Below are 27,721 nucleotides of genomic sequence, written 5' to 3'. Positions count from 1 at the left end.
TAGGGAAAGTTGAGTATTAATTTCTACAAATGAAAAACATGAGTGCCACACATGCCAATTTCCACTTTTATCTTGTCTTTAAAGAAACAAATATGTTGTACTTAAGGAGTGAATTCATTTGATCGTTTAGCCTGTTATCTTGCTTTTGCTAAGATTGAATTTTCCAGGGGTAGAAATACCATAAAAAACTATTTTAAAATGATTTTCTCCATATTTGTTTTACTAAAGAAGCTGAAACATAAGCATCTATATATTTGTTGTAAGCAATATCCAATACTATACCTCCCTGACTTGTTATGAAAATAATTAAGTGCATCCATAAAATCAATTAGAAGCTTCATCTACTAACATGGCAGATACTCAAATATGTTTCCATTTATTTTTGCATACATCACATACTTTTCAAAAAATAAGCTGCTGAAAATTTGGGTGCATGTTTTAAACAGAGAAATACAGTAATAGCAGGTTCTGCAGCAGGAGCTTTTATCAGGAAAAAGAAAAAGTAATGCTGCACTGTGGGGACACAGTGAGCATGCAGGGCTTCCTAGCTCCTGGATGTGGACTACAGGAATCCTATGTTCTCACTGTGTTGACCCTGTGCAGCATTACTTTCCCTTTCTCCTGGCAGAAGCTCATATTGCACAAGCTGCTACTGACTTAGCAGGAACTTTTGCCCTGGCACCCAGGGCTCAGCTTCTGCTGCAATTCTAAATTGGAGCTGAGCCCTGGGTGCTAGGAAAAAAACTACTGAATCAGCTGGTTGTATTCTCAGCTGACTCTAGAGGTGATACTGGCTACGATGATCTTACCCTCTGCTAAACTGGCAGGTGCTGCTGGCTGCCCACACAGTTCAGCTTGAGAAGAGGGGTTGGGCAGTTTTGCTTAGCCAGTAGCATATAGAGCATTCTGCAGCTAGGGGTTAACAGAGTTTAGCTGCCCATCACACACACAGACACGCACAGACACGCACACACTGCAGCTGCTTGTGTTTTCCCTGGGAAAATACCATACTTACCATTATTTTCAAGGAAAGATCTTTTTTTCTGCCATCAGAAGCAAGGCATATATCTTATCTGGGGATATGTTGTATATTAGGCCTGTGCAAAGCAGCAAGTATTTGCTTCAGATTTGGTTGATTCGGAGGACAGTGATTCAATTTGGAGATTCAAATCACTGCCCCGGTTCGATTCAGCCAAATCGGACCCAAAAGATTTGGCACCGCTTTGAAGATTCGGCCATAGACTAAACAGCAGCCTTGTGCAGAATAGAAACTATTTGCTTCGGATTCAGCGATTCAGAGGGACAGTGATTTGATTCAGTGATTCAAATCACTGTCCCGATTCAATTCAGCCGAAGATGAATCTGAAGATATTCAGCCATAGACTATACAAGCAGTCTGTGCTGGCAGGAGCACCTGGGGAAGCAGCTGGACAAGCCCCAGCTTGAGCCTGCAGCCCTGAGAGAAGCTGTGGCTTGTCTCCCTCAGCTGCCCCGCTGCCAGGACAGTGATTTGATTCAGTGATTCAAATCACTGTCCCGATTCAATTCAGCCGAAGATGAATCTGAAGATATTCAGCCATAGACTATACAAGCAGTCTGTGCTGGCAGGAGCACCTGGGGAAGCAGCTGGACAAGCCCCAGCTTGAGCCTGCAGCCCTGAGAGAAGCTGTGGCTTGTCTCCCTCAGCTGCCCCGCTGCCAGGACGAGGCAGGCAGTGCTGGCAGCCCCAGGAGAAGCTGTGGGGAGTGATCAGGGAGCTGGGGGAATGATTGGAAGCAGGGGGAACAGGCTTCCCCCCAGCTCTCGGTTCGATCCCCCAGTTCCCAGTGGGGGACTGCTAGACAAGCAGCCGTACAAACTACAGCTTCTCCCAGGATGCTGGTTCAAGACAGCGTGCATCCAGCTGCTCCCCCAGCTGCTCCCGCCGGCACTGCCTAGTGCCTGCCTGTTCAGTCTATAGCCAAATCTCTGAATCGCTCCGATTCGATTCAGAGAGATTAGTGGGTCCCCCGATTCAATTCAGATTCGGCCACTGAATCGGGCCAAATCTCCTAATCGAATCGGCTACTCCGAATCGAATCGCACAGCCCTACTAAACAGGCAACTGCCTCCAGCTGGTAAGTCTGTTGGGGTTGGAGGAGGGAGAGCCAGGGCTCTGCCCTGCTGCCGCTTGTCTAGCTGGCGCAGAGGGGTAGGGTGTGATGCAGGCATAGCTCACTCCGGGTGGAAGAGGGCAAGCAGCAGCAGGGCATAGCCTTTGCTCCCAATGCTAGTGCGCCCACACCTGCACCCCCCCGTGCCTCCTGGCAAGCAGCGGCAAGGCAGTGTCCTCACTCAGCACTGATGGGGGTGCGGCAGTGCTGAGAGTGAAAACTTTGCATTGTCGCCCCTTGCCAGCCAGCGTGGAAAGGTATGGGATGTAGGCATGGCAGCACTGGGAGTGGGGGTTCTACCCTGCCGCTTGCCCCCTTCTGCCCAGAGTGAGCTGTGCCTGCATCGTGTCCCACCCACTCAGTGTGGGGTGGGAAGTGGCAGCAGGGCAGAGCCCCTGCTCCGAGCACAGCCATGCCTGCATCCCGTGCGTCTCCTCCCCGAGTAACGTACCCCCTTCCCTGGCTGAGCACCTTGTCCCAGCCCCAGTCCCTCCCTCCCTCCACTACTCCCCTTCCTTCCCCCTCCCCTAACCCCAACAGACTTACCAGCTGGAGGCAGCTGTCAGTTGTCTGTTTAGTCTATGGCTGAATCTTTTTCCAAATTGATTTGGATGCTTCGAATCCATTCAGAGCTTTTAATTGCTCTCCCAATTTGATTCGGATTTGGAGATTCAGTTACTGAATCGGGCTGAATCTCCTCCAAATCAAATTAGCTACCAAACCTTCACACAGCCCTATCGTATATGCCAGTATATGTAAATTAATATATATTAGTAGGCAACTGTCAATCCCCTGAATCTTGGTGTATGTCTAAGTCGTCTTGGACCAGGACCTTAGATGTGTATGCCTAGGCAAGAGTATGGAGGAGTGGAGGCTGCCCAAGACCTACCATTCTCCCTTTAGATCATTGAGACAGAAGCCAAAGGCCAGACCAAGTCCAGACTTTCAGTGCCTCGATGGTTGTAACTTCTGTCAGAGAGCAATAGATAAGAACTACTGCTCATTGCCTAACACTTTAGCGAGGATGTGTTTCTGTCAGAGTGATGTCCCTTAGCTTTTCTCCAACCAAGGAGTACCCACAGGGCAGTTCAGCTAAGGTTTTGAGGTAGCCTATACTCACTTACTCTGGAGGTTGGAACATTGTGATATTTTATAGGAGCTACCCTGCTAGGAGTAGCCCACCACATTGCCACCAGGCCCTCTAGTCTGATGCAGTTTATGGTCATAACCAGGACTTAATTACATATAGCATTGCTTTACACACACACACACACACACACACACACACACACACACACACACACTCTCTCTCTCTCTCTCTCTCTCTCTCTCTCTCTCTGTATTTTCATAAAGCATGTTATATTCTACTATAACACAGGCTTGTTAAACTATTGACTTCAGATGTTTTGCATAAATTGCTTCCCAAAACAGTTAATTTTCAATGTATTGTTTACAGTTCTGGGCTATTTCCTCTCCTTGCCAATGCTGCTATGTCTGTCAAACCAACTTTACTCAGTCTGTATGAGATTTATTATCTCCCTTTGGGGAAAACATTAAAACCAGGCCTGCAGGGGTTGTTAACTGGAATTCTGCCTGGCTTAGAAGAAGGATCAGAGTACTATGAGAGGTAAAAATATGCTAATGAATTAATTGTACCACAATATTGTTTTAACTTCATGAATGTTTTTTTCTAAGCATATTATACGTTAGATACATAGGCATTTGTTTTTGTACAGTAAATGTTGCTAATTGCATATGAATATTACAGGTGTTTTTGAGAATATTCCTAACATTACACTAAAAGAAAATGGAACTATTTTGTTAGTACTGTATGTTAAAAAGAAATTCAGATCATATGGGACCCAGTTTGAACTCATTTTACAAGTGTAACTCGCTAGATAATGCTTTCTTGCTTTCATTTTAGTAAGTGTCTTCCAAAACAACATTCATGCTATTTGAAAACAGCTATTCATGCTATTCTCTATAAGAAACAAATATAAATATGAAGTAAGAGAAGTGTAAGATAATGATGAAGAGCAATAAATTGATAACTTCCCTTCTATATATTTAAATTGACCCATTTAAAATACCTAAAATAACATTTGTGTTTCAGGGGTATAGGTTGTAGCCATGTTGGTCTAAGGCCATAGGCAGACAAGGTTCTTTGGGTCTAATAAAATATATTGGATTTACCCAAAGAACCTTGTATGCCTAAAATAACACTGACACATCTATATGAGAGCAGTGTATCTGTCAATACAATGTTTATAGCAGTATGGCCACTTTGTGTCCCTTCCTGTCTGGGGAGTCCAAGCCACAAACAAAATGGGAGAGCTGCAATAGTGCTGATAAACTTCCCTGCTCTATGGCAGCATAGCATACTTGTAGGGAGTCTGGACCCTTGGAAGGTAGTGAGAGCACCCTTAGTGTTTGTGAAAGTTTTTTTAAATTTTTATTTTTTTTAAGTTAATGTAACATCAAGGCGAATATTACTGTTTGACCATCTGTGAATCTGTTCATGGGGCACACAGGCGACTGATAGGGGGGACACGGGCCCCCCTTGAGATTGGCTTCCAACTCAGCACTGCTCAGGACAGGGCAGTTTTTTTGCTGCGCAGTCTAGTGGTTTGTGGGGGGGGATACTAAGCTGCAGTGCAGGAGTATAGGACTGGATACGGGGCATTTGGCCCGTCCCCGGGCCCACCACAAATTGTGCCCACCCCCCCCTTCCCCCCGACTCGGGAGGCACCAGTCACCGCTGATGGGGCATATACAAGTTTTTAATACTTTGGACTTCTCAAGTGTCGTACTCACAATTTTCATACTTGGTTAAGTCCAGGAAGAGCATTGGTCTCACTCTGCATTCATATGTATATGAATGGGTGGAAAAAACTGGCACAAAAATATAACTTGTAGCGTAAGAAGCATGGCACATAGCTTGAGAGAAAATAAAGAAAATTAAAACAACTTTTTCATTCTGGTTGTGATTTTTACAAATAAGGCATAGCAGTGCAGTACTTGATTCATTTTTCACTGATTCAAGAGTTGTGCTGATATTCAAATGCTATATTCTGGAAACAAGTAACTTTTGCCCTGAATATTTGGGGCTGGCCAGCTTTTAAGGATGGTCAAACTGAATCAAGCCAATTTAAAACCATGTACACAAAAAATACACTCTTTTCCCTTATAGAAACAGTGAAGGTATGTCTTTATTTTGCATTTTTTAATTTTTGTTTTAAAAATAATTAATGCTAGGCATGTCCATATTTTGTATGTATATGTCTCTTGTTTATATCATAGGTCATTCTGAAATTTCATTTAAGTTGTGAATTTCTTTGTGATCCATTGTAAATCTATACTTTCCTAAAAGATTGCTTCTTGTGGAACAGAATCTCTGACTTTCTGTCTTGTTTTGCCAAGTATTGATCTTTATAGTTGTATCTATGTACATAGAGCTTGAGTTCTTGTTTTGATTTTGAACATGAGTGTTTCTGAACATGCACGCTAATTGACTTTCCTGTTCTGTGAGCCGGTCTTGTCACTTGTGTTGCAGAACAAACACACTGTTGGAGAAGGTTGCTGCTGCAGTGGACCAGTCGGCATTCTACAGTGCCCTATGGGGTAGTCTTCTTACCAGTCCTGCAGTTCGCTTACCTGGAATCACTTATGTCCTTTGCCATCTGAACAGGAAGCTTTCAATGGAAGATCAACTCTATATAATTGGCAGTGACATTGAGTTAATGGTAATTTGTTATCAAAACAGTTCATTCTTTTCTTCATAAGACTTGTTTATGCAATTATACAGTTTCTGTATGTCTTCAAAATATTTTTAAATAGTTCTTATGGGAACAAGGTATATACACTTTGTTTATAGCATGTGTTAAACTAAGGCAGTTTATAACAATTTAGATATTACGTACTTTTTAAAAAATGCATCTTGAAAAATCTGTACTGAATTACTTTACTGATCAAGCTAAGGGGTAGGCAAAATGGTGGATTGGTGGTAGCCAGACTCCATTTCCCAGCAGCCCCTGCCCTCATTGCTGTAGCCAGTTTCCATGGAGACCCCAAGAGCAGCAGGGCATGACAGCTTGGGGCCAGGGTTTCCATGGAGACTGACCCAAGCAGCACTAGCAGGGTGCATGGCTGGACAGGGAGCTGCTGTGGGGATGAGGCCAGAATTTTGTGGCAGTCACAGCATAGTCTGGAGGGGCATGCTAGCAGTGGATTGCAGCTCTGCCCTGGCTCCAGACCACACTGTCACCACCACAAAATCTTGGCCCTGGAGCAGCTCCCTGCTCAGCCACATGTTTTGCCAGCATTGCTTGGACTGGTCTCCATGGAAATCCTGGCCCTGTGGCCCTGCCACTCCTGAGGTCTCCATGAAAACTGGCCACAGTGATGCAGGGCTGCTGGGAAATGGAGTCTGCCATTGTCTGGGCTTTGCCCACCCGTGGGGTAGACAGCTGTAGCAGTTGGATATCAAAGGGTACCAATGCAACTGCTAGTTTTGCATGATTCTATAGTGATACCAGAGTAACAACTTTAAACCTGCTTCATTACAGCTTGTCTTGCTACAGGTTTGTGTAGACGTTACAGTTAAATTGTAACGGCTAATGTTCACTTCTGAGAAGCAGCTTCCCCTCCCTTTTTAAAATGGAAATTTTTTTCATACTCTAAGTGAAACCAGGCATGCTTTAAGCAAAACCTATTGCTTTACACTGAATAGTGTAACAGTTATATTCATCTTTCATGTATAACTTCTTTTTTTTCCCCGGTTACATTGTTTTATTACTTCTGGTTCTAAAACAGATTCTCTTGATTTCTTAAAAATCCAGTGTATTTAATGGGAGGACAGTAATTGAGTTGTTTTTCTTTTGAAGGTGTGTGTTTTGCAATTAAAATAACATGACAGATTACAAGTCTTTTTGATGGTGATAATTTCAGGTGGAAGCAGTAAGTACATCAGTGCAAGATTCAAGTGTGTTAGTACAAAGAAGTACATTGGACCTTATACTCTTCTGTTTTCCGTTCCATATGAGTCAGGTAAAAATTTAACATAAAATATCAAGTTTCAGATCCCCTCATGTACACATTGGGTGTGGACATGTATAACACTTGCACTGTTGTAAAATGTCATTGATTGGAAATTGGTTCACAATTGTATAAAGTTCTGTGGCTCTGATACCATGGAGCAAGAGTGAGCACCTCACCCAGCATGCCTCCCAGTGGGCAAGTTGGGAGGGAGTGCTTATATCCATGCTTTGGGATTCCCAGTGAATCTGAGACTGGTGGTATTTTCACTTTTCTGCTTTCCCTTCCATAAACATGAGTTCAGTATACTTCAGTAGCCCATAGGTAACCCAGGTCTGTAGTGTATTTGCCTGACTTGTAGGAGAGGGAGAGTACTTGGACCCACACATTTTAGCTCTGAAGGGTATGAGAGTCATTATGATGAACAGTGGTTGAGTGGGAACTCAGGAAGAAGCTGACTGTTAGGAAAACAGGTTTTCTGAAACAACCAATGCAAAGGAGCTCATTGATCAAAAAGTGGCAACAAAATTTAAAAAAAAGAAAGAGGCAGGAGGGCAGCCCTAGCCCCTTCCCCACCATGCTTCCCGAGGCATGCATGTAGCCGCTGCCAGCAATGAGCCAATTCCGGACTCCAGACCCCAGTGCAGCTGGTTTCAGGCTTGTGGCTGCCTTCTGTGAGTAGCCCAGGCTCCCTGGCAGGCAGCAGGGGCCTGTCCAGAGCCTGGGCTGCTTGTAGCAGACAGTTGCAAGACTGCAAGCAACTGCACTGGGGTCTGGAGCCCTGGCCCAGCTCATTGTCATCAGAGGCTACACACGTGCCTTGGGGAGCACGGTGGGGAAGGGGCTGGGGCTGTGCTACCATGACAAGGATCAGGCCCCTTGCAGCCCCCCCCTGCCACCTGCCCCTGGCATGCCAACATCTTCTGAATCCAGGTTGTGGGAGGGTTTTGGTACTCGGGCTGAAAACATTGCCAGCCTGTGATCTAGAGTATAATGTGCAAGTTTTGGTCTTTACAATTTAAAAATGAGATATTGGAGAGGTCCAGAAGTGATGACAAAATAATAAAGAGCTTGGAAGGCTAGCCATACAAGAAAAGGTTGATTCAGCTTGCAGAAAATGGCATGTCGGGTTTATAGGGTTGCCATATAAAGAGGGAGAACACCTTTTCTCTATTGCCACAGGGAGCAGGACACTTGCCAATGGCTTTAAGTTGCAGGGAAGAGGACTGCCTAGGGAAGCTGTGAAATTTCTTTCATGGGAGGTTTTCAAGATTTTGAATAAGCATTGGTCAAGGATGATCCAGGACTAGCTATACTTGGAGTACAACATTTTCCAAATTTTTCTGAAAAAAATTAGAATTTTTTTTGCAGACCCTCAAATCTATACTTGCATCACTTTAATACACAGTTGTCCCAAATAGTAAACTCACCTTTTAATTTCCTAAGGTTTTAGAACAGTATGCATCTCACTACTACCAATTCAGAAATGGTAAGAGATATAATAGAATAATTTCCAGTGCATACTAAGATGTAACTTCTTAAGGTTAAATAAATATCCCTAATTTCTTCAGGCAACGCGTCCAGACATGATCAGAATTTTGTCAGCAGCTCTTCATGTCGTACTGCGCAGAGATATGTCACTTAACCGAAGGCTTTATGCATGGCTTCTAGGTAGGTTTTGTTGCATTTGATAATCATCTGTTTAATGAAGGAGGAAGAAATGTATTCAGTGAAAATAATGTGCAGGTAATGTTTTCCTATAACTATTATGTTGTGACTTGATAAATGAAAAGTTGGTGTTGATTCTGTTCATACTTTTATTTACCAGTACCAGCCAGTTGCCAACCATGCATTACACCCTACAGAGACCCTGGGAAAAGTTAAATGAAGCAAATTTCTTATTTTCTCAAATGATAAATAAGAAAATTATTACCTATTTGGTCAGAATAACTATATGAAGAGTTCATGGTGACAATATTCCTTATCAAATATGTTTATTAACTTTTCTTACCATAATAACCATAATCTTCAGTCAGGAGTGAAGTCCACTTGCTTAAGAGCTTTACAAACACATGGTAAAAGACAATCCCTGGCCCCAAAAGCTTACAGTCTAAATAAAGACAAGACATTAATGGGTATAATAGACAATTAAAACAGGAAGGGGTACCAAGAATGAAGATAAAAGTGGTTGAAATATATTTGAAAGTAAAATTTACACTGATTTAAGGCCTCATTCTGAAAACACTGATAGACATTCCTAATTTTATGCACTTTGATCTGTAAGCCCTATTACTACAAATATTAAATTTCAGACTGTTTATAAGGCTAAAATGTCACTATTTTTAAAAATAGTGATACAGAATGGAACCCCAGGCTGCCTCTAGATGTGTTTGTGCACGATCTAATTAGAACACATCAGAGCAGACTTGATTGAATTGCTCCACATTCTGATTAGACTGCTCCAGCATCACCTGACCCTCACATGTATTAAGTCCCTGCACGTTTCAGAAAGGCCATGGGGGCACTTTAATTCTGATCAAAAGAGGTTTAGAGAAAGTGTCCTGTGGCCATTTTGAAATGCATAGGGGCTTAATACATGTCATGGTGAATCGTTTAAATTAGAGCAGGCGTTCAGGAACCACTCTAATTAAAATGCACCTACACGTGCATTTAAATTAAATTCCTCTATTTAAATGGTGCGTTTAAAAGAGGAACCAGTCTAATTAAAATACACCATCCCCAAGCATGTGTACAGAGAACCTCATTGTCATATTTTAGAGTAATTTTCATCTTGATGTGCTGCCAGAAAAAGCATTAATATCTATGGAAAATGTTTAAATTGTAATCCTTAAAATAAAAACAACAGTAGCATGTATTTAGGAGACAAATTGTGTTTTGTTCTGCTTGTTTTTTTAGTATGTTTGATTTTAACTCACGCCATTTTTCTAAGTGGGCAATGTTAGGAGGAGGATCAAAAAAAAAAATTCTTACTTTTTCAAACCACTTCATGTTTTCTGGGAGAGGATAGTCACGGTCAGACACATTTGCACAGTTAGATCATTTTTCTATTTTTTTTTCTTAATAAATGTTTAATTTCAGTCATCTAATAAAAATAGAACTTTAAACTTTTAAAGAAAAACATTGTGGAACACATCTTTCTAGTGTAAATTCATGCCATTTTCTAAATAGAATGCTAATTTTTCACCTATTCTTTGTATTCAGTTTCCCAGAATAGGATCTTAGGAGGGAAAATATCTGCAATAAAGTGGCTGCAATAATAATAATATAGGCAGATATTGCAGAATAAAGTGCATAAAGGTTAGACATGTCCTCGATTTTGTACAAATATATGTTCTATTTTCCAATTGATTAAGTGTTATGTCTTAAATAATATAATACTTTCCTCTCCTTAAAGTTAATCTTTGTGCTATTTTTATTTTACTAATAAAGAGTCTATTTTAACTATGAACTGTTGAGGCCCCTTTAAGTCTGAGTTCTCATGTGACTATTTTGGCTTTAGATATTCTTCATCTTTTTTATGTTGTATTGCAGAGTTATTAAGCATCTGCAGTCTTAAAAGTCACATTAAAGCTTTTTAATCTAAGATTACCATCAGTATTCTCCCATATTAAAACATGATTTCTAATTTAAAATAGATGGCACACATTTTCTCAACTTCTTCCATGTCTCTATCATTCTCTGGGAAAACTATAAAAACATTCTGAAGAATTATTGTATGTTGTGACAAGCTGATAGGATTAATGTTGAAATGCTTCTAGGAAGCATGCATCCTTTCTGAGATGAAACTAAGTAGATTTCTTTCACATAAATTGGACTCCTAAGAGCACTAGTCTCTTTGAAATGATTCAATTACAAAAAATGTATATTCTGTTTAAATTTTAAAGTAATATAGAATAACAATAATATGGCAGTACATTTAGTGTCTTGGTTCATACAGCTTTAATGCATATATTTAAAAATATTTTGTCCTCTGTTATAAAAAAAATCAGTAACACTAAGGTTCTTAATAGTTATTTCACTAGCTATAGACCATACTATTATTTCAGTAGCAGAGAATGCATTCTATGGAACATGCTGTATTTCTGAAGCCTCATTTTGTTTGTGAAAATAATGTTTTTGGTAGTACAACTTATAACTAAAACATTAGATTGCACTTTTGTGATTGGCTCATTAGTTTGTTCCTTGCTATTAGTTTTTTGTATTAAACTCTTTAAAATGGTCTTTCTCTTGCCCACATAACTTGGATTAAAAATTGGTAAGTTATCAGCACTAGTGTTTTGATTTCCTGTTTCAAGAAATTGACAAATAATTCATAGAAAGATAAATATTAATTTGTTTTCTTTTTTTGTATGCTTCAAGGTTTTGATAACAATGGGGCTATTATAGGACCTAGAAGCACAAGACATAGCAATCCTGAGGAGCATGCCACTTACTATTTCAATACCTTTTCTAAGGAAATGTTGGTTCAGGTAGCTATAGCATTTTTTTTATTACGTGGGACTTACTCATTGTGGAATTATTCTCTTAACATCTTTTAACATCTTCATTCTTAAAGCATCCTTTCTATATTTACCAAAAATTCTGTTTCCACATCCCTTAATAGTCATTTCAATATAACCATGTAGTTTGTGTTGCCTTTCAACTTGGGAACTTTTTTTTTTTTGGTTCTGCCTTTTGGACAATCACGTCCTGTTCTGGTACCGTTCTTTCAAAACTTTTAGATTACTCAAAGAACCACTTAGCCTGAGGTATTAGTTAGCATACCCTTCTTCATAGCAGTAATAGCGTAAGGAAGAATTTTAAATTGTCTTCCATTTCCATCTTTCTTTCCCCTTACGTAAATGTAGCATTTGATGGGACAGCTCAATAGACTTTGCATCCACCGAATAGATTTGGAGCAGTGCTCTTCCACTTGTATTGATGATGAACAGCGCCCCCCCCCCCCCCCCCCCCCCAATCTCAGAGGACAGGGATATTTTGTCAGCCTAGCAGGGGCTGACTACCTCCCTGATTCAAGTGAAGAGAAGAAGGAAGAGCTCTTCTTTTGATGCCTGTGGGAGTGTGTGTGTGGATATGTGGGGTGTGGATGGGTATGGGATTTGTGGGGGATTTTGTGTGGGGGAGGTGACTAGGGTGTGTGAGGGGGTGTGGGTGTGGGGTCTGTGTGTATGGCAGTGCGAGGGGGGTGTGGGTACATGTGTATGGTGGGGTGTGCATGTGGGACTTGCCCTACGAACACTCACTCACTCTCTGCCCCTGCCTAGACGCACACTCTCCCCCTGCTTACACACACACTCTCTTTGTCCCTGCCTGTGCACGCGCACACCCACTGTACCAGCACGGCCTTGTGCTTCCTAGTCTAGTCATGCAGCCAAGAGCCATGTGGCACTGGAGCAGGGCCGGGGCAGAAAGTGGAGAAATGGCTGCGGGTGGGCAGGACTGGGCTCCTGCTGCCGGCTCCCCCTGGGTCTTACTGCCCCTGTCTCCTGTCATCTTTGACAGGCAGCTAGGAGCAGATAAATATTTTCTAATTTTTGCAGACTGGATAGAATGGCCTGGCAGGCCAGATTTTACCTGCCCCTGGTTTAATACCATGAGAGAAGGCCTTTCAAAAAATATTTTTTTCTCCTTTTCTCTGTCTTTCAGTCTTTTTTTTTTCTCTCCTTTTGTATTTTCCTCAAATTTGAGAACTCTCTTGTTGTTTGTATGATGGAAAATCTACTCATTTAAAAGCATGCTCAGATAGAGAAGATTTTCCAAGATAGTAAGTGATTATCACCTTTTAGCAGATCAGATCAAGCCTTTTTTCTGTCTCATTCCTCCTCCTCCTCTTTCTCCTTGTCCTTCTTCTTCTCTCTTTCCTTTTCCTTTTTCTCTTTTTTAGAACGTGTAGAAGAAATGGAATAGCTCCTACTCATACAGCTGTGTCAGCTGCAGAGAGAAACTAAGAAGACTTTGTGAGAATCTAGCTAGGTTTTTTTTTTTTTCTGCAGTTGATATCATAGAATAAAGAACTTCAAGATAGGGTCTCTGTTTTTTCCATTGTTCCTTTTTTGAAGCTCTCACTGTTAGCAAGGTCTTCCACCCTGGCAAGGTTCATCCTGGATAGGTAGATTACTATTTTATTCAGCACTGTTTTTTAAAAGTTCTTAGCTTCTCAAGAAGTTTCTTGATCACTTGTCTCCCTTACCTATATTACTCTCAAGGATTTTTAAATAAGCAGCTATTAATACCACTTTGTTGTATATTCCTCAACCTCCACAAATATTAGAACAAGCAAACTGTGGAATAGAATATGACTTCGGGGGGGGGACACAGGGTGAGGGGGACGACACTGCTGAATAAGTATGAAGAGAGAGCTGTATGAGTTCAGAAAACAATTCCCTCCACTAAAAATAATTTCCCTCTTATATGATTTGCGCTGAACCATTTGACAGAATCAGTTTCCTTCTTGATTTTTTTTTCTCTCATCTGTTTCTGGTTTTCATAGGCAATGGTGGGAATCTTGCAAGTTAACGGACATGGAGAGGAAAGTACACTAATGCAAGACCTAAAGCCTTTTCGGATTCTTATCAGTTTACTGGATAAGCCTGAACTAGGTACTTCTCCCAAAAACTTTTTGAGCGTTTACTGCATTTTTCATTTTGCTTTGCTAATCGGTTAAAGAAAAAGAAGCCTCCAGTAAATCATTGGTAGAATTGAACCGTAGCATTTCTTAAAATAATTGTTTATTTCTTTCTCACCTTCCAGGAAATCTTAACAGTTTTGCTATTGTTGCAGAAAATCTGAAGTAAAAGTATCATTGGCAAGTAGCTTAGATGCCAAATTGGAGCTATGCAAAGGTGTTACAGTACTGCAAGAAATATTATTTTAGATTTTGAATATCTATGAAAAACAAGTCAAAGCTGGTAGTACTCCATTTGAAAAAAATAAATGTCTCAGTAATTGCTGTTTTATGGATTCCTAGGTTTATTCTTATTTCTCCTGATATATGCAAATGTATGTATAAGACCTGTTTAAAAACATGATGCATCCCAATTGTTCTAATACGCAAGAAAAACTCATAAATAAAGGTCACGTGGCTTTGAAAATCTGTAGCCTTTTTAACAAAAAGGAGTAATTAATTTTTGCTTAATATTTGCAAACATTACTATTGATGAGATGCAAGCGAAAATGGAGGGGATCTGGATAAAAGATGCATGTGGATGGAATGATGATGCCTCTTACCAACACTGTTCATTACTAATTTTTTCTTTTTCTTTTTTTTTGGATGATGTGGTTTTGCGTACAACTTTAAAATCAATAAAACCATATATTCCAATTTAAATCTGTTCACCACCCCTAAACTATTGTTTTGAGATATGCAAAATGATAGCATATGTTTACTTTGTCCTCATTTTTTAAACGGAAGGCAGAAGTAAAGCAACCGTATAAAATGTAGGGGGAGGGTGGGGAGGACAGCAAAAATGCTGATTACAGAGACCAGTACACCAGGCTATGTTTTTGATTGTATAGGTTGACTTTTTCTCAATTGCTCATGATTTCTGGGCCAGGCAGTTTAAATCATTAATGACACTGCCCACACTGAGATTTCATGGAGTATGCAACATTAAATGGATCATGTTTGCAGATTGCTTCAACAGGGCCAACAGAGGGCCTTGTTACGCAGTAATTTGAGGCAGCTCCTGGAGCTCTTAACCCACACATTAATACCTGAAACTGGTTCTGAGCATGGGCGCCTGGTGCCTCTTGAGTCAGGGGGGCACATGCCCCCCTGACACCAGTCAGCAGCTGGCAGAGGGGTCCCCCAGTGGCCAATCCCACTGACCGGGGTGGGGTGGGCCTCCAGCAGCCCCGGCCAGCACTCGCAGAGGGGGCACTGGTACTCCCACCTGCCCCCTTGCCTGCTGGCTAAACAGAGTATGGCCTGCACTGGCGCTCTCAGGGGGTGCACTGGTGCTCTCAGGGGGTGCACACGTACCCGCTACACATTGCCCCTGGTTCTGAGCATTCGTTCTGCAGCTGAAAGTTAACATCTCTCCAGGGCAGAGTTATATCTGATCTGTGTTACTCAGCTTGTGTTACACCAAGGTGCAGCCCCCCTTTCCTGCTGGCCTAGATTGGGCCAATTGCTGCCCCCCACCATTAAATATTAGACTGGGTTCTGACATTTTTAAACCAGTCTGTGTGTGATGAACTTCTGTTCTTTAATGGCTATAGACTGGTTTTGTGTGCCAAACTTCTGTTCTGTTACGGGTATCGACTGGTTTCCAGTCACTTATACCAGTAAAAGTGTAATGTCTGTACCTGGCCATAATGTTTACATTATACACTTAGATGAATTTCCATCATGATATGTCAGGATTTATCCCCATAACTAATTAGGGATCACAGATAATTATCCTGCATATCCCATTGTATAAAACATGTACAGTATTAAATTCTACTGTGCATAGGAGTGTAAAACAAAAGTTCTGGCATTGTTCTGCTTCTTAAAATAACTGAATAAAATTATTCTGTGGTTTTAATAAACGAAGTTGTGATAGCGGCTAATGATTTGATTAGGATTCAGATTCTCATTATTGCAGTATCATTAAATGCAAGATTATCATTGTAGTTATTTCTTGTATTTATTTTAGGGCCTGCAATCTTAGAAGATGTACTGATTGAAGTATTTAGAACGTTGTATACACAGTGCAAAGCAGAGCTGGATCTACAGGTGGAACCTTCCTTCAATAAAGACCACACACAGCTAAGCAGGTGGATTGCAAGAAGAGAGAGTTTAACATATACTAATTCCTTAGCAGAAAACACTCTGAGGTTTAAATCTAAACTTATAAAATAATAGATATCAAATATTGTTTGTGGCTGGAAGGCATGCTAAACTTGTAGCAATGAGTAGGAGCCTGCCTCTGCTTCTTTTAGAGTTAAAGCCAGAGCTCCCAATGATCTTAAAGATTTGCATTAAGGCCCAAAAGCATGTTGACCTATGGTCGCTAGTTATAATTTTTAATTTTTACTGTGCGAAAATAGTTCCAGTATCAATGACATTATTTTGGAATATTTAGTGTACATGTCCAGTTAATACTGGAATATGAAGAACATTATTTGTCTTCAGAAATGTGACGAAAAGCTTTTTCAGTTGCCAATAGATGAGAGGCGGCACAGGCAGGCACTAGCTTGAGGAGCTTCTTGTCTTGCACATAGGGAGACACTAAGAGATGGGAAATTCTTAGGAAGCAAAGTTATTAAGAAAAGAACAAAACTACAGGATGGGAGAGAGCATCAGGTAGAGAAGAAAATTTAAAGCAAAGACAAAGAAGAAAATTGGATGCTGGAAGATTTGGAGGAAAGGATAAGTGAGAAAACAACAGGGGGTGAGGAATAAAGAAATATTAGAATGAAAATTAGAAACCAAATCCCAGAAAAATACATAGAGAAGGAAAGGAAATACAGACAGAGAATGATGAGCAGCTGGACAGTCATGCCAGGTCATGATGGGAAAGGTAACTGTGCACACTCAGCTGATGAGCTGCCAAAGTAACTACTGTATTAATATCAGCATATATTATATCAATATGTAGTATCAGTATTATGCAATAACTTTTAAAATAAAGTGTAGCAATACACCTTAAATGACATTATTTCTCTTTATTTATTTTTAGCAAACTGAGGGAAAACAAGAAAACAGCAGAGCTGATTAAAACTGCCAATCTTCTCTTTAATTCCTTTGAGCCTTATTATATGTGGGATTACGTTGCTCGTTGGTTTGAAGAATGTTGTAGGTAAGTTACACTGTTTAATTCTTGTAAGTGTAAAATTGGATCTGGCTCTCTCCTGTTTGTGCATTGGCAGGGGAATGGGTAAGGCACCCTACTAGACATTTTCAAGTGTTAAGTTCTATACTAGAACATTGTACCCTTTAAGCATTATTTGTGTTGTTAAGGTGGTGTAGTTCTTTCAGTATGGATGCTGTTATATTGGTGCAAAGGTACTTTATATAAGGATTTCTGTTCCCCATGGGAAGAGGATTTAGTATAATAATTTAAGAAGGTGAACAGATGTAATTTTTATTACTTGTTAAGGAGCTTAAATTTTAGCAATTAAATATGAATGGGCGGATAACAGTTTGGCCTTCCTACTAACACTGAATGAACAGGTATAACTTGGACACACTTTAAAGATTGTTTCTGTCTACTTAGCAAGCACACAATAGGTTTGTTGGTCAGACAAACGGGGTTCTGGGATCACTACCCTTCCTGTCCCCCAACCTCTGCAAACTAAGAACAGGTTTGGTAGAAGGCTACTGTACCTCTCTATGCTATTGATCCACCGAAAAAGCACTTGGAGTGCTTTTACTATGTGTCTTGCCATACCCTGTGTCACCTTTATATTTATAGAACAGTATCTACATTTGCAGTGTTCTCAAAACAGTGTCTTGGGGTGCGGAGGGGGGAGCTGACCATTTCAGTGTAAATGAGAATGTCACACCCCTAATTGGAAAAATTATGATGGCCCAACTTTAAAATGTAGAACAAGTCTACTTCCTGAGATTGTGATTTTTCTTAGTACCTTAAGGTTTTTTTCATTGGTGTATACTAATATTCTTCAAATTGCTTTTTCAGTGTGAATTGGAAAATTCCTTTGGAAAAAAAGGCAAAGAAAGGTTTTAGCTAGATTGCTTCATACTGAATCAGAATTATGGCCATGGGACACTTGAGCGATGCTCAAGGATAATGTATGGACACATGTTACTATTAAACGTGCACTAATTAAACTTCCTCCAAATGAGAATTTGCATGAAACCTGTCTTCTCCTCTACAGGGATTTTTAATTAAATGAAATTTAGGGATTTACAAGAGGACTTTTTGTATGGTTTAGATAAATACAACTGCATTGGGTAAAGAATTATAATGCATTCCTCAAAGATAGGAATTTTCTAAAAGCTATGATGAATCTGTTTAGCAATATATATACCCTGGGATTTTTTCTTCTAGTTTTAGAATATTAAACTAATTCAAAATGCCTGATGAGTGAAACCAGCCTTCTGCCAAGCAAGGAGTATATTGGGATTTTAGTATAAATAGTTGCTTGTTACGCTAATGTCTGAATGTCTCGACTGTGTGTAGAGGAGGAGTCAGGGTTTTTTTAAAATCTGTAAATAGTATTTCCACCCTGGACAAGATCTGTCTTTACTTAGATGAGTTTTTTTCATACATTATTCATAAGTTCCTAGTGGTTATTGTCAGATTGGATCATCTGTTCTCACCGTCTGTTTCATAGGCCATTGAATTTCGACCAGTTACTTAATTTCTGCAGCTAAAATATCTTCTGGAATGACTGAATTTTGATTTGAAGACACCAAGTGATAAAGAATCCATCACCCCCATGGTTAATTGATCCAATGATTAATCCCCGTCATTGTCAAAAATTTGCCTAGCTTCAGCCAGTAGTTCTTGTTATATTTTTCTTTATTAAATTAAAATCCCTTTAGTACTTAGAATTTCCTCCTTGTGGAGGTACTTGCATATAGTATTCAAGTCATCTCTCACTATTTGTTTTGATAAACCGAACTGACTGAGCTCTTAAATCTCCTACTGTAAAAAAAAAAAATAAAAAAATGCTTGATTAGATAATGACTGGAATAGCAGATTTTTGATCATCAACACAAGTTGTAGTGTGAAATGCAACTACTGCTGAAAGGACATGGTCTATCTGGATTTACTAAAATAGATTTAATTTAAATTAAAACATAGTTTTAATAAAACATCATTCCATTCTTTGATGTGTACAGCTGTGCCTTAACTTGTTTTGTAACTAAGCCTATAAATGAAACAAAAAGACTGCACAAATTTATTTTAATTTCACAGGAGGACACTGCATGCTAGACTTCACACTGGGCCTGGACGTGGTAGCGAGCCATCTGAGCTACCCCTGACCAATTTCTGTCTACTAGTGGACTTTTTGTTGGATATTGTTTCTTTGGTAAGACTGTTACTCATCATGTGTAGGTATAAGAGGACAGTACTTTTGAGAATTAACCTTGAGCAAAACCAGGAATATTTTGTATGAAATAGTTCATTACTTTAGAACAGTGCTATCAAACTCACCCAGTAACCCCCTGGGCTGGATCTGGCCTGCAGGGCTCCTCGTGGGCCAAATCTGGACCATGAGCCTCCTTGCAGGCTGGATCTGGACATGGTGAAGGAACAGAGCAAAAGGGAGCCATGGGGGTTAAAAAAAGGCTCCTTTTTGGCAGCGGGCCCCACCCCCACTTTCCCTGCTTCCAAATTCCTGGCCCCTCCAGGAGCCTTGCAGGGCAGATGACATGGCTCCATGGTTTGGATCTGGCCCACGGGCCACGTATTTGACACCCCTGCTTTAGAAGTTCAAAAAAATTTTGGGGTACATTGACTGGATCCTATTACATACAATAAATCAGTTTTTGTTCTTCTGATGCATAAGCCTACAAGTTCTTTAACTAACTTTATTTTGAGTTTAGCCCTTCTCTTTTTCTTCTTTAAAGTTTGCTCTGTATTAGTTACAAATGTACCCATTTACTTTGCAATACTTTATATGTATTTTACATAATAGTTTAGAAGGCACATTTTGTTTTGATATTAGTTCTCTTGAATATCAGAATAAGATATTTATCGTTTCTTTATTAGCATTGCTTAATTCAGTGAAGACTTTTGGAACTGTTTTTTGTATATCTTTCTTCTCCTCAATTCTTTGCTTTCTCATTTCAAAGCCTACTAGAAGTATGAGAGTGCTGTGTCAGGTATGACATTCAGCCTGTTTTCTCTTTAGTTTTTACTGATTTGTTACATTTCATTCTTAATTCCGTACTTTAAAGAAAATAAAATACAAAGAAAAATAGAACTTTTCAGTCCTAGCATTGTTATAAGAAATGTTGTAATGTCTTTGTATTGTTAATTAAAAGGACTAGAATGGTAATAATGCATGAATATTTTCAAGACATTACAAGCTATCCTACACTATCCTTTCTGTCCCATAAAGTTAGTGTAAAATATAGTTGACATTTTGGACTGCTAGATTTTATTTGCCTTCTCTATTTTTAAGAAGCTTAAAATAAAATTACTTGAATAATAATGGAACTATAAGTAAGTTTGGGATGGGGTTTAAAAACATATTCTTAATTTTATTATCTTTTTGTTAGGAAACCTATATTGAAATACAGACGGAGCACTTGCCTCAATTGTTGCTTAGAATGATTTCTGCATTGACGAGCCATCTTCATACTTTGCACTTGTCTGAACTAACTGATTCCCTCAGACTCTGCTCAAAGATCCTTAGTAAGGTTCAACCTCCACTGTTGTCCGCAGGCACAGATGGTATTTTGCAGCTTCCAAGTGGACAAAACAGCTCCGTTAAAGAATGGGAAGATAAAAAGGTAATAGACTTATTTCTAGGGGTCTTACTAACTCGAGGAGGCAACTGGCTGATTTTCATGGGTAGATCTCTGGACCGGCAGGCATTTTCATGGGCTGAGCGCAGCCCCCCTCACTCCCCTGCCTCTGGCCGAGGAGCCCCAGTGGCCACGCCCTATGCTGCTGATTGGCTGCAAGGACTGCCTGTCATGCAGCCTCACCCTGTCCCACCGATTGGTTGCAAAGGCTGTCCATGTGGCCCCACCTCTTGCTGTTGATTGGTGGAGAGGGGTGGGGCCACACAATGGGCAGCCCTCTCAGCCAGTCAGCGGTGAGGGGCAGGGCAGCTGCCATCTTGCTGGCAGCCCTTCGAGCCAGCTGTTCTCCTCACAGTGTATTGCACAGCCAGGCCACAGTGGCCACAAGGACTGCTGGCTCCACAGAGGGAGATAGCATTTTATTTTCAGTAAGGTGGTTTTTTTTTTCAGCAGGCCCGCCAAAATCATGGAGCCTGCCCAATTTTATGGAGCCCACCATTTTTCACAGAGCACACCTGAATGCAAGTTTCCATAAAAATTGGCCAACCATGAATTTGGTAGGTCCCTACCCATATCCTCTGTGAGTTATACGATATGTTCTTTTCTGAAAAAGGTAAAAAACGGAATTTTCAAGATAAGATAAGCCGAACTCTGCTTACAGTGTAGTCCTTAGAACTTTTACCACTGATTTCAAGAAGTACCAGATCTGGTTTATAGCAAGCACTCCTGAAAAATCTAACTTCGTTTCTTTTGGAGTCCTTCCAGAGGATTTTTTGCCCATATACAATGGTAGTGTTGCTATACTGTATATCTCTAAGTTCCTCATGTTTTTTTCTCTTCTATTTCCCAGGGATAGGGAATATCAAGGAGTATCAGTTGCAGACTGATACCTGTAGTTTGTGAAGATTTGAACTACTGGTATAGAGTTCTGCCAGTTGGTTTCTGTGTGGCTTCTGAAGCCTTTTACTAATATCCTGGCAAACATCCATTCTGTTAGGCACTAAAACATCTTTGGAACTGGGGTGATGCTCTAACACATTACTTCAGTGACTGCCTGCTTTTCTGTTCCTATGAGATACTCTACTGGCATAACTCATCAGGAATTTTCCATAGAATTGTAAATGGTCTGTTTTTTCCACATCTTCCACCGGTGGGAGTTTACCATCACAGTGACAAGTGCTAGATGTTTCCCTCCAGAGGGAGGGGATCATGATCACAGTTCTGACACAGTTTTCTTGTTCAGTGGCCACTGGGACAGTTTGTCTTCCCTCCTTTTCTGCTGAGGCTCTTGGTTATCAGAAAAGTGAAACAGGATTCAGGCTGTGAGATTATAATAGCCTTAGCACGATTAAGAGATTTTTGATTCTTTGACCTGACGTCACTGATCTCTTTGCCAGTTTTTCCAGACTTAATTTCTCAGACCCAGGACCTGCAACTGACAGCCTGGGTGCTCGTTGGCAAGAAGCAGCCTATTTGAAAAGTGCCTTCAGAAAAGTAGGAAACCTTCCATCTACACATGTAAATGGAAGAGGTTTTCTGTCTCGCTGTTTGAGTGATAGATCTTTGTTACTAACATCAATTCTTATCGACCTGAGTTATCTGCTTACCCAGATGTAATGGAGACTCTCTTGTATGGCAAATTTAGTAGCAATTTCTACTAACCACCCCCTGGGTTCCAGGCTCATCCTGTTGAAATTCCTTGGAAGATCCTACCCATGGCTATGAAGGAGCCTTCTCTTTCTGGGATCTCAGCTTAACCCTCATTAACATAATAAAGCCTTTCTTGGACCTATGGCAACTGCTCTTTCTAGCAAGTTGTGGATACCACTTCAAGTAGAAGAATAGAAGAAATTAAATCCCCATGTCTATTCCTCTGTATGGCATATTTTTTAAGGACAGGATCATCTTTAGGCCTCACCCCAGTTTTCTTCCTCAGGCAGCTTCAGATTTTTGCCTCAATCAATTTATCCAGTTACTAATTTTCTTCGTGAAGCTTTATTCCATCCCTTGTGAAGCAAGATTTCACACATTAAATATGGTAAAGACATTGTCTTTTAATGGCACAGTGAAGTCATTCATACCTTCCTCTGGCCTGTCCATGGCTTTTACAAAAAACCAGAGCTGGGGTCAGCAAGCTTTTATCAACAGTGGGCCCACATTAACACAACTCAGCCCTAACACAGGCTGCAGCTACTCTCAACCTGGGCACTGCTACTTCCCTAAATAGGCTGGATTAAATCTTGCCAGGGACAATTTCTGGCTTGTGGACTGTAGGTTTCTGATCCCTGAATTAGAGAATAACTTTTCCCATCCAAAACTTATCTGAGTATGTTTTGGATAATGGTATTTGAAACATGTGGGGCCACTACCTGGGTTGCTGTTCATACGTTTACCCCTGCAACTCCTTTGTTTAATGACTAATTGAAAGCTCTGTTGATTCTTATTGTCAAAGGAACTAAGTGGAGGTGGAGGCCAACTCGTCACTTTTGCTCACCACTGTAGTGCTTATGGGGGCACACAGGGCATGAGGGTTGTCACAGTGGACACTGATATCCAACTGGCAGCCTATGGGACCATGAGGGATTAGCATGTGGCCCCCAGGCTCCCACCCACCTGCAGCTGCTCCTATTGCTCTGGCTGCTGCAAGAGCAGCCTGGTTGTCTCAGGACTTTCTCTCCCTCCCCCAGTTTTTGCGTGGTACCAGGGGAGCCTCCTGGAGTGAATGTATGACCTGGTGCCACAGAGGAGCCCTCAGGGAGCTGAAGGTGAGGTGAGATGCTGCACTGCACTGGGGTGTACCTGCCAATGCCTTTGGTACGGCAGGGTGAGGGGCGCTTGCCCATGCCAGCTTGCACAGGGCATGCAGCCTTAGGGCCCGTGATCCCTGTGGTGTGGTGCGCCTATGGTATGCAGCCCCCACTGGTGCGACCTGTGGGGCATGTGGTCCCTAGGCACTTTAAAATTGGACAACCCTGCAATATTGCATACCTGTAGTGTACACCTACAATATGCACACCCACAGTGTAGGTAACACATCTCAAAAACCTCTTTTATTGTAACATAAGTAATTGTTCTTTTCTATTCCTAAAAATGTACATTTCTGTCTGATCTCATCAGCAGTTGGCTATTTTCAATCAAACTGTGCATTTCTCCTTTCACAACTACAGGAAGGAAATTCCCTGCTTCAGTTTTTTATTTATTTTATATCTTGGGTAAGGGAGGAAAGATACTAGGTGATACACTTAAGTTATAGATTTAAAAATAATGGTGTGCTCTGTATTGAGATACTCTAGACTTGTTTATAGATTAGGTTTTCATTTTATGAAAAAGATATTGGAATTTAAATTTTACATTTGATAGAGAAGGTGTAATAACTCGATAATTAATAGTGTTTTTGTTTAAAAAACAGTTGGAAAAATTCTGGTTTTTTTATACTTTTAGTAGCAAAATCTTTAAAGCTCCAAAATTAAGCTGTTTTTGTGTTAGGGTTTGTTTTTTTTTGCTTTTTGTTTTGCAAGAAATTTGCATACTTAATACTTTATATTGCATAAAACTGGTTCATCCTACAGAAGTAAACAGTTATAACTGGGAAGCCCATGTCAGCAGTGCACCTATAGAACTTAATCAAAATTTATTAATAATCTTTAATGTAATTATTTACTTGTACAATGACATTATGTAAAACTATCTGTGATTATAGATAAATCTGTATCTCTTCCCACCTTCTCCCATCTTCTGAAGCCTCTGTTTTGACATCTTTTAAATGCCTCCGCGCACTTGCATCGTTTATAGTGTACTTAATTGGAAAACTGCTGCACTCATAAATGGATAATTATTTTGGTCTTCTAAAAGCAAATCTTAAAACTCAATATATCCTCCTAGAAGCCAAAATAACCATAAATTAAGCTGTAGTTTAGTGCCTTGCTTCCTGTTATAGAGAAGAAATTATATTAGTTTGGCATGTTGGCACTTTGGCATAAAGTGCTTTATACATTAATAATAATATCATATGTATACATATTTCAAATGCTTTTTCAAATTATTATATTTACCATGTTGATCCCTTCTCCTTCTGCCACATCAGCATATTAATTATATATCTTAAAACTTTTTAAATGACTCTTTTCACTTGATAAGTAATATTTGCTTCTTTTATAGTTGATATAATTTATTATAAATACATTTTTGAGAATTCTAAGTTTGATTTTTAACATGACCAACAATGCTGCAAGGCATCAAAAATAGATGAGCAAGTGCACTAGAATGCAGTGGTAAAAGTATACAGTAGGCATAATTTAAAACTTTATAATGCGCTGGAACCTCTAGAGTGCCATAGTTTCCAAAATGGGAACTAAGTTAATTTCTTATTACTAATTATTGACATTCATTATTACTTTGTAATATGTGGCTATACATACTTTTGTCTCAATTAGGTGCCATCAGTTTCACTTGAAAATCCTAATGATGTATTTGAAGATAGTGAAAATCCTCCAAGTAGTCGATCATCAGAAAGTGGATTCACTGAGTTTGTGCAGTACCAAGCAGACACAGCTGATGATATTGATAGAGCAGTGAGTGAATGTCATGGAGTTGCTGGTATCCCTATTGTAGGTAGCACATCCTCAGAGACTGAAACGGCATCAACTGTGGGATCTGAAGAAACCATTGTACAGCCCCCTTCCATAACAACACAGGGACCAGCCACTCGAAATGGGAAGACGATCCAAAAGACTGCAATGCAGTGCTGCTTGGAGTATGTCCAACAGTTTTTAACCAGATTTATCAACCTGTATATCATTCAGAATAATTCCTTGTCTCAGTCTTTGGCAGCAGACCTTCAACAGGACCATACTAAAGAGCAAGGACAACCAGCAAAATGGGAGAGAGAATCACAAGGAGATGCTAAAGGGAAAAAAATAAACAAAAAATTCAGAAAAGAATACCTTTCTGCCTTTATTGCTGCATGTCAGCTATACCTTGAATGTTCAAGTTTTCCAGTTTACATTGCAGAGGGAAATCGTACTTCAGAATTACATGCTGGGAAATCAGATGTTGGTAAGTAGTATTTCTTCATTTCCCCCCCCCCCCCCCCCCCCCTGTTTTTCTATTCTTAGTTTAAACTATTTATTTTAAGAAAAAAAATAATTATTAAGGGTTTGTACTATATATTTGGGGTTTTTTCCTTATTGCTCTTTTTAGGAACATATATTTTCCTCTTATGGTGTAGAATTTTTTTTTGGAAAGTTACGTACTTTTTAGCACTATTATGTTTAAAAAAGGTTTTTCCTATAAGATACATTTTGTTGTGAGAATTTGTACAGGCCAATTTTAGCCAATATAGACAAATGGAGAAAGAGACTTGAGAATGAAACCCAGCCTCCAAATTGTGCACTCAAAATATGAAACACACAATTGGTGCTTCTATCAGGGTTCATAGATTCATAGATGTTAGGGTCGGAAGGGACCTCAATAGATCATCGAGTCCGACCCCCTGCATAAGCAGGAAAAGAGTGCTGGGGCTAGATGACCCCAGCTAGATACTCATCTAACCTCCTCTTGAAGACCCCCAGGGTAGGGGAGAGCACCACCTCCCTGTTAATAGGTTCTCTGTTAATAGTGCTTTTCATATGCCTTGAACAGTGATTGTATGCAAGTTATAGTCAGAAGCCTATAGCTAGTCTGTATTTGACCCCATTTCAAGATATTAGAGTGATATCTACATTCATAAAATAAATAATCATGATAACATCAATGATAATAGCAGTGGTAATAATAATATTTTATATATCACAATAATAATTTTAATAATAATAACATCCACATTAATAACACTGTAAAACAAATATGCCAGTTTAAGTTATACATTTCAGGTCAGTAAAATATATACCTCTGTCTGGAGTTTCTCTAAATTTATTTTGCTGTTGAAAAGATTAAAGCTTATATAATTTCCTTATAGTAAAGCTAGACTGGTTACAGATATATCGGAAGAAATTAATCAAATATAGTGGAGCTGAGTAAAATGTAGGTGAGGATTATATAGTACTGTATGCACACAAAATTATAGGAATAATTAATTAATCTTGATCAATTTATTAATAAAGTAACATTTTTAAAGTTATAGTAATAAATGCTATCTGACAAAATTCAAGACATTTGTAGTTACAAGTTCTTACACAGTATGAGACAGGAGTATGAGGTATAAACTGTGTTACCTTTAAAGCACGGGTGTCAGAAATATGGCCCACGCATCCACATCATCTGGCCCCAAGTGTTGGTCCCATACAGCGCCAGTCCAGGACTGCTTCCTTCCTGCACATATCAGATCCAGCACCCATGGTGCCTCCAGGACTGCTGTACACAGCACTAACTCTGACTGGTCTGGGGTTGGCACTATCTGCAGTGCCAATCCTGGATTAGGCACTGATCTAGCAAGTGCAAAAGGGGGCGGAGATGGCTCTGTGGGTCTCCCGCTTGCTAGATCCACTGCACAATCTGGCCAGTCTAGGACTACACTATATACAGCACCCATTCCAGCCAGTCTGGGACCTGCCCTACACAGGACATACACCCCAAACCAGCTGAAGCAAACGTTGCACACCAGTCCCATCTCAGTTTGGCCAGAGCAGGTACCACATATGGTGTAGTCCTGGACTGGCTAAAGCAAATGCTGCATCCATCAGGCATGTGTGGGAGTGTTGTTCATGGACCTGAGCCAGCGCGAGGGGCCAGCTCCACACCATTCATCTGTTCTGTTGACTGGTCCCAGGCAACTCATTTGGCTCAGAGGGCCAGATGAGTTTGACAGCCCTGATTTAAAATAAAGCCTTGTCTCTGATGTCTTGGCTCTTGTTTATTTATGTTTGAAACTTTACATTGTAGGTTTGGGGGTTTTACTTTGTTTTACAGATTTTGAAAATGAAGGTTTTTAAATGCATGTAATTTACCAAGTTTAATGGCAATAGCTTATGTTTTGACACATCATTCAGACTGAATTTTGAGTGTATATGTCCTCATTATTTTCCCTAGGGGTATGGCATATATATAGTTTAATTAGATCCAGAATACCTGAAATATATCTTTTATA

General features: G+C 40.1%; 1 protein-coding gene across 10 annotated transcripts in view; it reads left to right on the top strand.

The window, feature by feature from the left end:
- The window catches only part of DOPEY1 (dopey family member 1), a 107,436-nt gene that overhangs the window by 24,258 nt on the left and 55,457 nt on the right, over positions 1-27,721 (top strand). For 6 of the 10 annotated variants that reach the window (XR_003096211.1, XM_025215328.1, XM_025215329.1 and 3 more), the window contains exons 4-15: positions 3,610-3,780; positions 5,707-5,896; positions 7,101-7,199; positions 8,759-8,858; positions 11,568-11,677; positions 13,699-13,807; positions 15,848-16,028; positions 16,874-16,993; positions 19,079-19,193; positions 19,960-19,989; positions 20,389-20,622; positions 25,071-25,692. Coding sequence is in view for 9 of the 10 variants with exons in the window: in XM_025215328.1 (XP_025071113.1) it covers positions 3,610-3,780; positions 5,707-5,896; positions 7,101-7,199; positions 8,759-8,858; positions 11,568-11,677; positions 13,699-13,807; positions 15,848-16,028; positions 16,874-16,993; positions 19,079-19,193; positions 19,960-19,989; positions 20,389-20,622; positions 25,071-25,692 (2,081 nt within the window). In the remaining variant the exon portion in view is untranslated. The remainder of the gene's footprint in view (positions 1-3,609; positions 3,781-5,706; positions 5,897-7,100; positions 7,200-8,758; positions 8,859-11,567; positions 11,678-13,698; positions 13,808-15,847; positions 16,029-16,873; positions 16,994-19,078; positions 19,194-19,959; positions 19,990-20,388; positions 20,623-25,070; positions 25,693-27,721) is intronic. The other 4 variants (XM_025215325.1, XM_025215327.1, XM_025215324.1 and 1 more) reach the window with 3 other exon arrangements.

This window comes from Alligator sinensis, unplaced genomic scaffold, assembly GCF_000455745.1.
Source record: "Alligator sinensis unplaced genomic scaffold, ASM45574v1 scaffold180_1, whole genome shotgun sequence".
In the NCBI taxonomy this organism is placed as follows: Eukaryota; Metazoa; Chordata; order Crocodylia; family Alligatoridae; genus Alligator; species Alligator sinensis.
Note: the sequence above shows the minus strand (reverse complement) of the source record. Positions and strands in the feature narration are given on the sequence as shown.